Raw genomic sequence first — 17,815 nt, 5'->3', positions numbered from 1 at the left:
CAAAGTCTTCTGGTTCTAAATAAACAGGTGACTACTATGACCATTTTATAAATGAAGTAAACGATCACTGGAAAAAATCTACACATGGTGCTCTTCATTGGAAGAGGTGGACACTGTTTAGGACCTATTAGAGATCACCTCCACCTGTTTGTAGCCATCTCCAATTTTGGCTGAGTCCATGCCAATCAGTCTTTTACAGCAGAGAACACTGTGAGATGTGTGCCTGGCGTGCTGGTATGGAACGCATCAGTGCATGCTTCCCTGCTTATTGATAAAAGCCCTGTGGTTCTTGGCACATTTAGGATTACATTTTCTGCAATATCAATGCATGGAGATATTGTTGGAATGACTGAATACCTTTGTCTCAGTAACTTAGTAGAAGATATGAAGATAGTCAATAGTCTATCCCTAATTTAAGTCCAAATGACAACTAGAATAAACATATCAGAGATAATTTGTCATACTGCTCTGGCAAGGAGTTTGGATTGCTTTCTTGCAATTTCAAAGCAGGCTTCAGTCAGTATAACAATATCTGTTAACATATCATTTTAAGATCATTCCAGACTGCTAAAAAACCTTCTTCATGACAATCCATAACCAGCAGAATCTGTCTTTTTGCCAGTGTATCATGATTTTGTCTGGGGAAGCATTATTTGTTACACTGCTGGAAGCACTCTTCTGCCGGTACAGAATACATCTCTGTGAACTATTTTTCCTGCTATGCTTTCTGAAAAAACCCCTTTGCCAGGGCAGAGTATGCCTCAGGTTATCTTCTACTATGAAATTTATCCGCGGCAGTAAGTGCAGGTAAATAGGGTCCTTGAATCAGTAAGTTCCACCTGAGTCTGAAGACAAAGAGATATTCTTTCCATCAATAAAGAAGTATTTCAGTATTTATTTTTCTTAATTTGGTTGTAAGAGAAAAACTGAAGGAAATGCACTGCATGGTTGATGAACTAATATCCTGTGTCTCTACAGTCAAGAACGGATGGAAAAAATGCCACAAAGATTGCCAAAGCAGTCCTGATCTCCTGTCCCTTAGACTATTTATTCAGCTTCTGGAAAAGCCAGTACTTTGCTTGAAATCTTTTTATCCTAACTTTTCACTACATGTAAGATTGTTGCAATTACTTAAATAATAGTAGCTTCTCTTTTTAGATTACAAAGGCTTCATCTACTGTTGCAGCTTTGATTTTCATCTTTCTTTGACAACATCTCTCAAACCCCAAATTCTATACCTGTAAAGATCTTCTCAACAAGAAACTTAATGCAAATTTTCTCTCAGACTTTTGACCAAAGTAAACAAAGAACCCTAAATGTCATGTGAGGATGGTAACACCAATGTCACTGGTAGTTAAAATGGCGAGGCGAGAACAATGACCGTTATGGTATCTTCAAAGCAGCACATTAATAGCATAGCAGTCTTCCCACCTCCATGAATTTCATCTATTTATAATAATGTCCCTTCTGATGTACTGGAGAGGCATAACAGGCTATAACAGTTAACTACAATAAATTATATTTGTCAATCATAATGAGAGGCATAAACATAATTAGATCTCCCATGACAATCATCATGAAATGCTGGCAGCCCAGCTACAACGCTCAAACAGAAATAAGCTATCAAATTTTGAAGTGACTCTCACAAACTATTTGATATGGTCTCCTTGGTAATCAGAAAAGGAACATATTTTAAATGACAAGAGCACTCAACTAGCTATTCCGTGAAACAGGGGGTCAACTCTAAGAAACAAGAAGTACACATCTCCCATCCGACTTTAAATATCGCACTTTAAACTTAATCCCATACATTAATTCCAAATATCCCTACTGCACCCTGAAATGAGTAGAAATTCAGTGCAATGAGAGCACAAGTACGTGGCTTATCCCATTACGGGGGCAGACAAATATGCTTTATACTGCTTGGATCTTACAAGTGAATTTTAAGCAAAGATCTCTAACAGTTCATTACAATAATCTCGCCTAAAGTAAAGGCAAAGCCACAGCAACACTGCCTTACATCTATGTCAATTCAGTAATAGCAAGATGAACTATGGTGGAATTTATGGTCAATTATTCAATGTCATGGTAAAAGAACATTCTCTACTCTACACAGTCGGAGAAATCCTCCTTCAAATCTGGGCAGAAAGCATCCATGGCAGCCAGGAGTAACTGGGATACGCACCTTAACAGAGCAGCAGCTACATCAGCAATATGTTTTAGGAAGACCCTGACGAGATGGGAGTTTCATGATGGAGTTGCATTGTAAAAAGGCCAAGCATTCTGGTTTTTGTAATAGAGCTCCTGATACTACAGATGTATAGCATGTAAAGAACACGCCTATGTTAATGCACATCATTGTGGCAATTCTGGGGAGCAGAAGTCTCTGTGCCTCCCCTCCAGCACGCCCAGCTAACAAAGAAAATGTCTTGGAGGGGAATGTAAGCAAATAAGAGGGAATAAATGCTCCAGCTTATTCCCCAGGCAATGGGACAGAAGATACCTGGATTCCAGGTGTTTTATTCAAATTTCTAATATAAATGCAGTTTTGTGAATATCCTTAGACTTCCCTAGCCTCAACCAAATTCCTTAGCCACTAGCTTGTTACATAAAGAGGGGAGGGTGGAAGTGGGAGGATGACAATATTTTCCAGGGAAAGTGGCTGTATGTGTTACTCATGCCTAACAGATGGGGCTCCTGTGAGGGAGAAGGCAGAAAGGAGAGGCTCCTGTCTGCTGCTCTGCCGGGTGCTCCCGTCTGGGCTCTGCTGAAGGGGAGCCGTGGGGTGAGGTGCTAAAGGAAACGGGGTTTTCTTCTTCCTGCCTGCTGAGGCTCAGTTCAGACAAAATTCAGATGGCCTCGAGCGCACACACTCATCCAAGTGGTATTTACAGATACAGTGGAATGTTTGGAAACCTCACCATAACCAAGATGTACTTAAAATGGACTAATATCTCCTGAAATGCATTGCTGTAATTAAGTGAAAATATGAACCAGATAGTAATTTAAAAGTACTAAATAGCACATGAAAATCTTTACTTCCTCTGCTGTTTCTCTGGGCTAGGAAAACAAGAGCATTCATGAAATGATGCTTCTTATGCCAAGTTTAAACTAGAAGTAAATTTTAATGGCCTATGAATGGAAAAGCTTGAAATCAGCAGATTGCAGCAGAAACACATGTGGATGAGCGCTGCCCAGGGCAGAGCTGCACTGAGAGGACTGTGCCAGGTAGGTGCCATGCACCAGCATAGAGCTGCTCCCATCATTAAGATCCTCTGCACTCCGTTAGCAAGTAATTGGGATGGTAAAACTGGGCAAAGAAGCAGTATAACAGTTATTTTGCCTGGGGCACCAAGCAAGCATCTCTACCTGGTTCAGAACGGATATCAGCACATCAGGCTGTCACTAACGGGGCTATTTCAGCACCATGCCTCATTACTCGGTGCAGTGCCATATGCTTTTACAGCTCTGGTCCACACACAGATACTAAGTCAGTGCTTCCTAGGTCTGTTTGTTTTATTCGGAACAAACACGAATAAAAATGCTCAGCCTTTCCGACAGATAGGATGTGGAGCCACCCTGTTGCTGGCTATTCAACCCCTCCTGCTGATGGGGTGCCCCTCGCAAAACACTTATTTGCTGGGTGGGAGAGATACTGACTCTGTAGCCTGATTCTAAGAGTGGGAGGCAAAACATATGGATTCCATCTTTTTCTCCAGGTAAAGTTTAATTATTATGCAACGTGCATAACGACAGCCATCACACAGGTGATCATAGCCCTGTCATAGCGATGGAAATTTTGAGGTCATGCCTCTGTTAGCAGAGGACAGAAATGAAGTCAGACTTCTTTGCATTCTGGTTAAGCAACTCCAACCCTTAGTCCTGGATAAAATGAAGACACAGACATCAACTTTTTATCAGTTCCGTGAGCCTAGGAGAAAGAAAAAAACCGGATCAATTTGAACTACAGGTGTGAATAGTTTTAAGGGAAGCAAATCACATTCTTAAGCGAACAGCTAACTTGCTAAAAGTATTTTATTAACCTGTCCAGGTGTCTTAAGTTATTATATAGAGATCTGTAATCTTAAAAACTATTCCATCATATGGCTATATTGCTTTGTCTCTAGCACATTTTGTTTCAATATAATCATGCATATTTCAGTGCAGTACCCTGAGAAAATATTGTGATGTTGCTGAGAGCTATTTCTAATTTACAGAAATCAGGAATTAGGTTTTATTTCCCCCATATATCCTTTGGAAACATTCAGGAAATTTCATTATATACTTTATATACTTTATATACATTATATACTCAGGAAATTTTATTATATACTTTGCCAATACTGTATCAAAAAAATATTTGTAAGTTGGAATATTGGAAAGTTTGTGCCAAGATTCTAATGCAGAACTATCTGGACAGAAACTCTGACCTTAGATGTTAACAAAATTGAGGCTGACTCAGTAGGATAAAAAAGCATTTGAAGACATGTTAGGCTGACAAATTATAACAGGTTCAGGATTCTTTCCCCATCTGTGTGCTAAAGGAAGTATAGCCACATCCTCATGATAATCCAAAAGATCTTGGCTGCTATATTACAACATTCTGGTTCAAGGCAGCTTCAGGTTTAGCAGATCACCACAGCTGAGGACTTACTGCCTGCAAGTGACAGTTCTGGGTATTTGTCCCAGCTATCTTGAAGACGAAATTCTAAGGGGACAATTAGGATTTTCCATTAACACATTCAACACCTGTTTTCTTCTCTTCAAACTATACTAGATCCTTGAAACTTTGGAATGAAAATACACTATTGGTTAAATACCAATTTTGCTTTTCCATCCATGGCCTCTGTAAGTAGGGAATGATTTTTATGAGGCTTAGCTAGCACTCTTCTAAGTTTATTTTTAATTTATAATTAGGGGGCATTTACTTGAAACTTATCATATACAAAAACTGTCATTACTAAACACGGAGAATACCTAATAACATTATCATATATATATAGATATGTAATGTTATTATATAATAAATTGCTATCATAGTTTCAAGCATTCAACTGTTTTTTCACACAGATATAAAGAAAATAAAAAGACAAGGCTGAAATGTGCACCAATAATCCACTACTATTTCTTCAGGCATTTAAGTTTCATTTTCAGGTGACAAAACTCTGGGATATCAACCTAATGATGTGAATGGGAGCTCTGTACATTTTCTAGAGATGACTCTGCAAAGGCAGGCACTCAATCGCACATGCAAATTGGGTGCATCTAATGCCTTACAGGTTACTGCATACACGCACAGAACGCAAATAAACAGATTCCCAGCCATATGACTGCAATCAATTTACCATACAAATGATGACATATTTTACATTAGCATTCACACGTCTGTGTTGGAATATGCAGTTTGGGTGTGCGCATCTTAGAAATTTACAGTGGAAAACCTAATCTTGAGCATTCACTTGTCAATCTCAAATTTATTTGTAGAATAATTTGAAAATAAATATGGAAAATCAGCAAGGTTTTCTAAAAGAAATACTTAGCAACACAGTACAGGATTGGCTTTTGTCTATCAGTGTATCAGTTATGAGAAATGCATGGTGGTTCTGTGAGGTACAATAAAGCACTGAACACAAAACAGCAGGAAAAGTAATTTGCAAGCTTGTATACATACCCAAAACATCTGGAAAGGGAGAGCATTAATGAAGCAAAGAACGGAAAAAGCCAAGACAATCAGGTTCTTGTACAAAGCATACAGCATGAGGCAAGGCTATAACAAGTGTAAAATACACAGAAACAACAAGAAAAAGGTTTGGGTCCTTTTGACAAAGAAATGCAGCAGAAGCACTTCAGCAGTTTCTGCAAATGGCAGCTGTATACAGAGAAATTCAACGAAGCCACTTGGGACTCATTTTCAGGTGACTGAGATTTAACCATGTACTGTACCTTCTTGGACAGAAAAGTCTTTTCCAAACCACAGATTTTTTCTAGGCTTTTAAAGAACTGAATCAATTGCCCTTTCCTTAAATTCAGTTCTAGCATTTCACATATGAAACATATAACAATACTGACAAGCAAACATTTCTCTTTATATTCAGACTGAGCTTTCATATAGGAGAGAAATAAGACTGTACTGTCCTCCTATATATTTATGAGCCAGACACTATTTTTATAAAATTCCTGAATACATTAATTTTACACTAGAATAGTCAGTGCTAGCATTAGTTTCCAATGAGTCAAATTCAAAGTCTATTTTTAACTGATTCCTTTACAAAAGCAAACTTTCAGTCAGTAGGTGTTTGTAGCATTAAGCCAACTGAGACCTCCCTATTATCTTGCAAATCCAGTTCCTCATGACAATTCCAACTCCTGCTTATCACATTGTTTGTCTACAACTCCTTGAAATTAATTCCGGGTTACCTATTAAAACAGTCCCAAGTAACAGAGCTCCACTGTTTATTGTGCTATGCAAAATCATGGAAAATATGCACAATACTGCAAATCTATATTGTGCAATAAGAGTTGTTCTCAAAGAGAGGTTCATGTATTTCCCAGAAATAAATATTTTGTATTAATATATCAAGTACATTATTTCTGTATTATATTAACTCACTGATAGAACATGTGTTGAAATAATGCTTACATGAAACCCAACAATACATTTTCAAAAGTCTAAGAAATAGCCTTCTCTGCTGCAGTTACAGCTGCTGCTCACAAAAGTGAGTGGAACTGAGGGAGAGATCAGAAGTAGGTGACCCACTACACAGAGGTAGGTTAGTAAAAGAAGACCTTCTCATCGAACCTGGAAGTGGGGAGAGATTTGAATTAACATATACGAGTTCTGGGGAGCTATATCTGCTATAGTAAAAAAGTAAAAAGTCATTTTTAAACCATACTGGATGTAGAAATAAACTGAGAAGTCTCGGTCCATGCAGCACAGCTGTGCAGCAAGGAGACTCGTTCTGGGCAAAACACAGAAAAAACCCTGGTTTTCATAAACAAGATCAAATTGTATTACAATTAATATCATTTTTAAATATCTGGATTTTTCAACAGAGAATAAACATCTGCTGAATCAACAGACATAGGTCAGTGCTTAGTAAAGACTGAAATTCAGATTCATGTTCTAACCAAGACTCTTTATGATCAGAAATTCAATCTTGGATCCAAGAAAACTGTTAAAAACGATTGATCTACTGCCACGAAAAGTTTTGGTCAAATAACTATTTCCTGTCCTGCTCCTCCTATTTTAAACTGAAAATGCCCTAATGTGCCTTTTGAGGACTTGTTTTCCTGAAGTTTTTTGCCTTGTACATTGTACAAGTTTCACAGCAAGTGAAACAGCAAGTCATGGAGCAATTCCAACTCCCTCTGGTTACAGGTAAAGTTTGTACATTTTTCAGTTAAAACACTAAGGCAGCAGACTTAGCGAAAAGCAGTCTTCAAACACATAACCAGAGACAGAATCACAACATACTTAACCTGAAGATACTATGAAGTTGCACTAGTTAACCTTCTTGTTGTTACTTCCTAACCTTTATTTTGCACAACTTGGGTTTTTAAACCTAATATATTCTTTTAACAGTGTTTTTTGTTGATGTATAGCAAATTCATCACACTAACTGACAACCAAAAATTCCTTTAGATGGTGTGATACTGCCACTCACCTCTGCTACTTGAGCCAACTAAGTACTCACAGTGGTGCTATGTTACCATCTCTGTGAACCACTGTTAGAAGAGGCCACTCAGTGATATATTCTGATTCTGACTCTATTTCTACCTTGAGGTACGTTGCAGGCAAGCAAAGGAACAGGCTGTAACACTTCTTGTGCTTGCTTTCTCTTACCTTGCACAAGGGTTCTCCCATTGCAGTTCTCTTTTCTGACTCCAGGCTGTGCTATCACATCTCAGTTCTCCCAAGCGAGTGCTACCACACCATGTCCCTCCCCGACTTCCTTTCTGGGAGGTTTTTGTCCTCCCATGACTTACCCCATGTCTGGAGCACAGACCCTGGAAGTACTTCATCACAGGTTCAACTATCCCAGCTTTCACTCCGTAACTCCAACCGTTTTCATAATGGATTTTCAATACTTGCTATCACTACTAGTAATCTTACCAAAGACAAAGAAAGTATCAATAATATCCATCTATTTTCAGATATTCTTCAGATCTTTTTACCTTTTGGATGGCTACTTCACTCCACCGAGGCAAAGAGCAAAACATGAAAACTGAACATAAGCAAGACAAACCAAAATCAGCACTATATGAAGTTTACCTAGTAGTGATTTTAAAATGATTTTTAGTGCCAGCCTTTCTGAATTACAGGAATTGTGATTTTCTCACAGCAGAGAGAAGGCTATTTTTAGCCTACAGATATGAACGAATAGTAGTATACCTTACAGCCAATTTGTAGATAGCATCATTATAGGTACTTACCTAAGCTTGATCTTGTGTTAGATCGCTCTATTATCGCATGCTTACTGGGGTTGTTCAATACTGAGCGTTTGGCAAGCGAGATGTCTGCTGTGACTCGTGTAATTGATATACTGCAAAAATAAAATACAGCAAAAAAGAACAGAATGTTATTTATCTTACAGGGACACGGTGAGAAAGAGAGACTCGCTCAACACTAGAACATGGCAAAGACTACAGCAAAACAAGTTCTTCTCAGCAGCACAATATACTTTGCATGATGTGAACACAGAAGAAACTTTATCTAACTAACACTGTTACAAGCACTGTTGATAGGACATCCCCCTTTCTGCGGAGCACCAAAATGCAGTGCGACCACTGCCTGCAAAGCTACATGTGTCTGGGGAGAGAGGTGGCAGGAGGAGGTCAGACATATGCTGTAGAAGAGGGACTTCCCTGGGGCCTCCAGGCCTGATGTGATTAGGCTTTGCACCAGTATCCCCACTATGATTAGGCTGGTTTCTCCTCTCTTTAGTTTTTTTGAAAGGTACTAAATAACAACCATACGTATGAGATGTAGAGGGATAAGCAGGGTTAACAGGTAAAGGTAAGGCTTAGCAGGGAAACTAGTACAGACATAAAACTCTTATTTTCAGTGTTCAGTCTACTAGCATACATTTTTTAACAGAGTGCAAAAGTTACCTATATGCTGGCCACCTAAACATGGGGACTGCAACACAGTGCAGCATGCAAATCAAAACTCTGGGCTGAGTATTTGGCAGCCTCAGTCTTGTGTTTATGAGAAAAGATGAGCCAAGAAAGAAGTGGTTACTTCCAGTTGTTTGCCCTGACCTGTTCCATAGCCTTCTGCATATTCGTCTTCCCAGGAAAACAGTTAACTTGGTTTGTTTTGCTTGGTCAAAATGTACCCTTTGGACAAATTCCTTTTCAAACTCTCTGGTCTAATGAGGTTTAGGGGTCACATTTTTCCAGTGCTGAGAGTGAAATCAGACTGACGATATTCCCTCGTTCTTTCTTGTATGATTTTACTCGCAATTTAAGAGGAGGAAATGGATTTGCTAAGAACAGGGAGGGCTCCTTTCTAGCAAGCACAGTCAGATGCTGTTCATCTGAAATGTAACCAAATAGGTCATTTCCCAATGAGCTCAACATGTGTATATATTTACCTAAAGCCCTACAAAATGTAACAAAGCCAGAAGTTAATATGGAAAAACAGAATTATTTACACAATACTGATTAGTAACATCATTTTGGAAATTTAGGCATGATTTAACTTAAGCTAAAAACATAACCAAAGATTGTGATTTCTGGCATAGCTCCTCACAGATACTGCCACTAGTTTTAAAATGAAAGCAAACATAATTTGAGATAGTCATTACTTATTTTTATTTGCTAATTGATGACCACTACAAACTTTACAAACTTTGGGGTTTTTTTGTTTTTTCCTCCCAGTTTTCCTTCCTACATGCAAGAGAAAATAATTTTTCCTTTTTTCAAATGCAATTACTGCATATTGAACAAAGGTAGATTTATCAGTCTAAAAACGCTGGCTTTTACTTTAAGATCTTTTAATGACTTTCTAAGGTCATTTTAACATCTTTTGAGATAGACAACATCAGGAGAAACAAATCTGCTCTCAAAGCAAAGGGTATGTATGTTCATACAACATTTGCAATGAGAGTGGGGACAGGAGAGTGGTAGTGACAGCAGTAGCATGAAGCTAAGAACCTCATGTACAAATTCATTGAGGACCTTGAGTACCAATTCAGATTGCTGCTGAAGTTTGGGATGCTTCAAATCTGCTACTACAGACATCAATTGTATTGAGAGTATTTGTGCCATGATTGGATCTAGAACTGAAAATTCGATATGCTCTAAAATACCTGAAGAAGGGGCCTACAGGAAAGATGGCGATGGACTCTTTACCAGTGAGTGTAGTGATAGGACAAGGGGCAATGGTTTTGAACTGAAGGAGGGTAGGTTTAGATTAGATACTAGGAAGAAATTCTTCACTGTGAGGGTGGTGAGGCACTAAAAGAGGTTTCCCAGAAGTTGTGGATGCCCTCTCTCTGGAAGTGTCCAAGGCCACCTTGGATGAGGCTTTGATCAACCTGGTCTAGTGGGAGGTTTCTCTGCCCATGGCAGGGGATTGGAACCAGAGGATCTTTACAGACCCTTTTAACCCAAACCATCCTACAATTCTATAAAGACACAGTAACTTTTGTCTGCTTGCAACACTCCCTATGTTGCTAACTTCCAGTTCTGAAGGTACATATCTAAGATCTGACAAGCCTGACTGATAGAAAGAGCGACTGCTAAATGGTCAGTTATCAACCTCATAATTCTGACTGAGAAAATCCAATAGCTTAAAGCACCATGTTCATGAAGAGCTGAAGCTATTCACAAAAAAACTCAAGCTCCCTCTTGAAAATTTGAGAGCACCAGGACAGCTAGAACAGTGGTTCTACTTTGCCTGCTTACAAACTAAATGGAACATTCATTGAAATTCCACATGTTATAACAAGATGTACCCGTTTTCTCATTTTTTTCCCCCCAAATGTCAACCCACCAGCACATATTAACCTCGGACTTGCTCCAGTACCAATATAATCACGTGTGGAGTATCCATATGATGTGTCTGGTCCACGCCTCTATGATGTTTGAATTACAAATCATACCACTGCTTTTACAAACGGACTGTCATTTGACATCTGTACCACAGTAATGCCAGGAGGCTCAAGTATGCTGGAGGGGATAGGCTGTAACGGTGCTTAGATCAAGAGCTAGGAAAGTACAGCCTGCCTGCTGACAAGGGGGACCACATTTCAGAAAGGACTTTCTCCCATCCCCAGTAATCCTTTTGAAACTTCCCAGCACTGCTGTCAAACCAAGCTCCCATCTCAAGGAAACAAGAGTTTGACAAACCCACACATTATATAGTCTGAATCTTGTATCGCTCTTTCCAAGTGAGATGTGAATGTAAGGGACCAGAACTGAGGAGGAATGGTGGCCCTCGTCAGCTTGTGCAGAACGCAGGAAGCACTGATGAGATACCACTTGAAAAATACTCAAATAAATTAACTTTTTAGAATTACACACTTATTAAATCTGTAGATAAATATCTAATACTTTGCTGTGTGAATGTCACAGTCATCAAGGAGACATCCTTTTTTTCCACTCTCAACACATCTATGCCCCTGAACACATCGCACCAAAACACAGTTTCAGCATGCTTTGCTAAGGAATCTTTCGATCCACACTACAGTCCACTAATCAAGGAATTGCTAATTCTCTACAAAAAGAATGTAATTACTTCTTAAAAACCCAGTAGTACCTAAACAGGACCTGAACTCAAGTAGATTTGCATTGCAAAGTACTTACCGCCCTTCGAATCTATGTTTTAAAAAATCAAATAATGCTTTTTGCATCATATCTGTTACCTAGAAGCAAGCAAACAACAAATTAATAATCACACAGGAAATTCATAATACTTGATGCTAATAATAATACGTAATAAAGCTGACAGTAAATCCTATCTCTGAAAAACAGGATTAGAATGTAATTTATTCTCACTTTGAGTTCTGATATGAAATAAAATACAAATAATCAGCTAACTAGTAGAAGTAAAAACTGTCTAGATTTTCGTCTATGATACCTTTGAACATTCAAATACAAATGAAGCACAAGATTTTTGGCAAAATAAAACGATTCACAACAATCACTTACCTCATAGCCCTTCAGAGAAGGCCCCACTAAAACCACTGGTCGCATAGAAGGCACTACATCATAGGGAGGAATGTGCTCTGTCTGGAAAACAGAGAAAGCTTTCAGCATCACAGCACCTAGAGAACATGTTACACACCACCTACAATATTAGGAGCTCTGAATTCCCAGTGATGTCACCAACACAGGAATCACAGCTTCATTCTTCTCCCCAAAACTGGCAGTACAAGGTAACAGGTGTAGAGTTTTCTTCTGAAAAAAAGTTTTTCTTTGATTTTTGATTTTCCTACTGCTTTTATATTTGCTCTGGATAGCTACAACCTTGTTATTCTGGAGATATTCACCTGTCCCATTCCATAATTCCTAACTGATAATTTGAAAAGGTTATTTCTAGCAGTCAATGATTTGAAATGATTGGTGCTAGAGCTGCTTCCCACCAAAATTTTATGTAGACGAATTATGAAAGAGAAAGATAAAACAAAAAGGGACAGGAAAATCATAACACATCTCTTTTTATGTTCAGACCTGCCCACTGCTTGACAAAACATTGTGACACCACTGCAAATTCCCATGGGAGCACTCAACAGTCTGACTTCCACATTTGCATCTGCAATTTTCTTGCAAATGAAATCAAAATAATGACTGATCAAGTTAGTATTTCTAGAAAATTTTCATAAACAGAGCTTGGGATAGCAATCCTTCCACTTTGGGAAGTTCCTGTCATCACCTAAGAATAGATTTGGTTAGTACGATATTCACCAAACTACTCACTGATGCCAACAATTTACAAGAAGTTTTTTAAAAGACAAAGATAAAAAGACTGCTTGCTTCCACAGACTGATTTTTTTTTATATTGTTGTCAAAATAAAATATAATCAAATTAAACTATTTTATTTACTTTCTTTAATAAATGGCTATACAATATATAGCATCAAGAATGAGTCTTATGAGCAAGAGATTTTTGTTTGTAAGGGAGGGTTTGTTTTTTCTTTGTCTTGGGGAAAAAATTACTGAAATCCAAACCCCAGAACATGTAGGTGACATGGAAAAAGGTATGCCAGATCTATTTTTCAAATGTCTACTTAGTACAAATACATCAGTCAAGCTCACAGAATACAGTCACTGTTCATTTTTTCACTATTTAACATATCCCAAGGTGTTTAACAATAACATTAAAATAAGTGTAGACATTCCAGAAACACAAAAACACAAAGACAGACGTTAATACAGTGACAGCACAAAATGCTACACAAGCAGCAGTCTAAAGCAGTCTAGAACATGGAAAATATTTTTGTGCACGTTTCTCAATGTAACTTTTTTTTTGTCACCTGCAGCTTCACCAGATAATTAGTAACGTAAGAATGAATACCAGTGCCCAAGGCATCATAAGGATGTGAAATGAATTTATTTGACACTCCGCAGAATCCGTCTCAACACATTTCAAAGCAAAACCCTGCAGTTGTGCTGTGTCAGTATCAAAATGCAGCCCTTCATGGTTTTTGCTAACAATACTAATAATCTGATAAGTGTATTAAAGATAGAATCTAAGAAAAAATCATTACAGATTTGTGAGTGCTTATAGTATGAGTGTCCTGGTACAACAGATCTTTGTCTTAATGCGGCTGACTCAGCCAAAGGTATTCATGCTGGAAGTTAATTAGCTCTTTGAAAATTAGAGAAAGCACAGAAATTACCTTATTTGATGGAATCTGGAGTATTTTTTAAAACTGTTCTCTTGAAACAGGCTTTTTTTTTTTCCCCTCTTATCTTTACAGCTTGATTAGTTTGTGATGCCCATCTTGTAACCTGTAACCACCCTGATATGGAAGAAAAGAGGCACCACAGAAAGAAGAGAGAGATGGGACTAGCCAACATCCAGGTCCAAGGTGGTTTATCTAGAAGCTGCATCTTCGAAAGATGCTTATGCAGACAGCATCCAATATATGTCTACATTTATTACTCTTCCTTAGCCTTTATATTTGGATATAAATATGATTCAGCAAGAAATTACTCAGAAGCAAGAAACTGCTTTTGATCTACGTAGTGGGCTGTGAATGATATGGTACTTAACAGACCTACTGAGGCAAATGCTGGTCACTTTGGAAATGAGAAGGATCCAATACTATTTAAGAGTTCAAGAAGAAAGAAGAGACTAAAAAAAGTTTTATTTACTAAACATGAGAGCATCCAAAGCATTGGCAACAGCGTGACTTGGCGCTGTTTATAAGCACTGTAAGAGCCTGCTGGTATCTGCAGATTTCAATGAGTGGTTAAAACCAAATGAATGAGAACTATGAAGATTTAAAACAAAAAAAGTAGAAATGTGGTATTTCACTGCATAGTTTGGCTGCTACCTAATATCTTGACAAGTTATTCCAGTAAAGATCCAAGAAATGTATTGCAGTTTGCTATATCAGGATGCCAACTGCATAATTCGGTAGTTATCTGGGTTATCTATGGAGAGCAATTGGCTCTCCTGGGAACCACCAGTACCATTTTCAATAGCCGAGATAGTAAAAAAGTCTGACTGATGGATGGCAAGAACATTTGGCCGATAATTTATACATGACAACAGGAAAAACTAAAAGTAAACCATCAAAACAACTTTGTGGTTTTCCACTGGTCTTGTTGACCTGCAGATTTTGCACCTAGTGAATTAGAAGTTTAAAGATTGACTAAATTAAAAGTACAATGGTTGTGATTTTTTTTCTAAGTATAATCTGAGTATCTGTTTAGATTCCAAAAATTATTTCCATAGACTGAGTTATAAAGAAAAAAAAAACCACCTTGAAAAAGACAGCGATAGAAAGAATAAGCATGCACTAGAGAGGTGCATTATACATATTTATTAGAAGTAAACATCTCAAACTTTTAGAAGGCCTTCTAAGTGTGCCCTATTATTCCATCAAAAAGGATAAGTACTGTAGCAGAGTTTCATGGGCTCACTGAACTTGTGACTGCTTGTTTCCTCATACTGAATCCACCAACAGCTCGACACATTTCTTCCTTAACTCTGGAATAGCTGCATTGTCAATCTAGGGTAATAATGTTAACGATGCCAGTGTCAGGATAAACATAGGTAATGTCGATATAAACTTACCGATTTCTGCTTCTGCTTAGCTACAGCAGCATGGAAAAGAAACAAAGAACAACAAAGCATGCATGTTATTGGCTTGTCAAAGGACGCAGACAGTTAACAGGACTAGAAATGTGACGCAGTGCAGGTGAGCAGGTGGACAGATGGGAGCTTGGAAGTCGGTGTTACCTTCTTAAAGAAGGGCATTCTTTTCTCTTTGGAGTGGGGTGATGTGACACTGTTTGCACTGGGTTTGGGGGAGCGATGGTTTGCTGGAATATCATTTTCTTCTGCATCTAAGCCAGTGGCATCTATGTCTATAGCTATATACAGACAAACAATTCAGAATTATCAGATGACAGGGAAAGTAAAGATAGATCATAAAGGAAACAACAGGTAAAGAAAAATAAAACTGTCCAGAGTAATAAACAAATAAATAAATAAAATTAAAAAATCGACCATGAGTGCAAAACACAGTAAAACAAAGGGGAAAATTCCAAGCTGCAGTACATTAGGATTAAAACACAGAAGGCAATCTGTAATGGCTACTATAACATTCTCCTCTGATCCCCTTCTATACAGCTACATCAAACACACACAGTATTACTCTTACAAAAAAGAGCAATGGCCAAGTTTGTTCTTGTTACACCAGTGTAAATCCAAATTAGTTCACAGGAATACATAAGACTTTCACTGATGTAAACAACAGAACTTGGGCAACAACATTTGAATTATTTTACAGCAATTAACACTAATCCAAAACAGGTATCATCAACTGAAATTTGAAATATCACTAGTGTGTCTACAGAAAATTAAGAAACAAAAGAACAATCACTTTCAAAGTCAAAATCAGCTGGTCCAATAATACCTACACTTATCTTAGGGTGGACTACAATTGGCATTTTAAACCATTTTAACAAAAGATGCACAGTAGTCATATGATAGGTTTATTAGAAATAATAAAACTAGACCTACTAATAGTGAAAACTAAAAGGAAAAGGTAGCAGAAGAGAGGAAATTGATCCCAGCTTGTCTCAGAGACCTGGATCCTGCTGTCAAGAGTGAGGACGTAGGCAGGGCAAAAACGGAAGTGAATATACAAACTGCTGCTGTTTGACCTCTACCCCAAAGGAAGATACAGTACACAACACTCACACCATAAACATAAAATATTTACCCTCTTTTGCAAGCAAAAATAGTTTACGCAAAAATCACCACAGACGCAGAAATAAGTTAATTTTCAAAACGCAAAGCCATGTTATCCTTAACGCTGAGTCCAACAGATACCTGCCAATGACATCCAAAGCAAAACAAAGCTTTCTTGTTTACAATGCTCAGTCCTGATCTTAAATATTGTATTCTACTTGGCTTCAGAAAGCAAGTACATATGTAAAAGCAATTCACAAACACTCTGTACAACATCACCCTTCTGTGTAACGATCTTACCCACCTCTTGACACCCTCTGGTAACACACGCTTATCTTGCCGTCCCATTATGTCGAACTAAATCTAACTCTAAATAGATGTGTAAGCGGTGTCATTTGCGTTGCCTTTATCCAAACCCACACTTAATCATTGAAAACTATTATGAAACCACCTTAGTGACCTGCTTTCCGCCGTCTGATGAGTGGGGCATCAGCTAATACGGCATGTGCTATTAAATTATGCAACACATAAATATTTCTGTCAAGCCTACGTGCAGCTACTGATTTAAGAGACACTTGGGACGGTGATCTCTTCTGTTTGAGTAAAGGATGTTTTCCCATTTGAATTATCTGCAGATCTAATGCCATGACGCCTGACAATCCCTGAATTGTGCCTTTGAGCCTGTCCTTGCCAGGAAAGCCCATGAGTAAATCCGCACCCTGCTTCTGTACTCCTGTTCCTAAAAACAGCCACAGAAATCACATAACATTTTCTTCCAGCAACACTGTTCCTTCATCCTCTTCATAAATATAAAAAGAACAAATTATCTTTCCTTGAACACAGGCCAGCACAGATGCTATAAATCACCCATAATAAGGCATATTAAAACTCCTTCAGTTTTACGTTCAACTAAAATCCTCAGTAAAGAAAAAACAGGGTTGTTAAGTATTCCTGTAAAAAGGAAATGCAGCACTTGATCAGCTAGATATCAACATAGTCTTTTTTCATTTTCAGGCTTCACATCATGTAACATCTTCCATGATAGTTCTTATTGTTGTTAATTATCTTTACTTCCTAGGTATTTTTTCAAAGTAATTTTCGACATTATTCTCATCCTGTTTGGTGGTCCATGAAGACTGTATGGATTGATTATTATATCAATGTAATATTGATTATTTAAATGGCTACAAACTCCTTTCTCATTTTTTTTCACTGGTTCTTCATTTTGGGTTTTTTTTGTTTTTTTACACTAGTTGATGTTGAAAAAATAAATCCCTGACTCAGAGTCGGAAAATGTTAACTTATTCAGCTAAAATCTCTTCAACTCATTAAACAGTTTATATATATGACTTTTATAATGCTTTCAAAAAGAGAAGGCCTGAGAATAATAATTGAACTGTACTTCCAAGTCAGTTGAGTTCATGGGTTAGTCATAAACTA

The 17,815-nt window shown here is 37.9% G+C and overlaps 1 protein-coding gene across 1 annotated transcript in view; it reads right to left on the bottom strand.

The window, feature by feature from the left end:
* CACNB2 (calcium channel, voltage-dependent, beta 2 subunit) overlaps nt 1-17,815 on the bottom strand; it is a 31,525-nt gene that overhangs the window by 10,160 nt on the left and 3,550 nt on the right. The window contains exons 3-6 of the mRNA XM_009870194.1: nt 15,419-15,552; nt 12,157-12,237; nt 11,812-11,870; nt 8,434-8,543 (exon numbers count right to left, since the gene is read on the bottom strand). Of these exons, the coding sequence (XP_009868496.1) occupies nt 8,434-8,543; nt 11,812-11,870; nt 12,157-12,237; nt 15,419-15,552 (384 nt within the window). The remainder of the gene's footprint in view (nt 1-8,433; nt 8,544-11,811; nt 11,871-12,156; nt 12,238-15,418; nt 15,553-17,815) is intronic.

Source organism: Apaloderma vittatum, unplaced genomic scaffold, assembly GCF_000703405.1.
Source record: "Apaloderma vittatum isolate BGI_N311 unplaced genomic scaffold, ASM70340v1 scaffold38005, whole genome shotgun sequence".
Classification (NCBI taxonomy): Eukaryota; Metazoa; Chordata; class Aves; order Trogoniformes; family Trogonidae; genus Apaloderma; species Apaloderma vittatum.
Note: the sequence above shows the minus strand (reverse complement) of the source record. Positions and strands in the feature narration are given on the sequence as shown.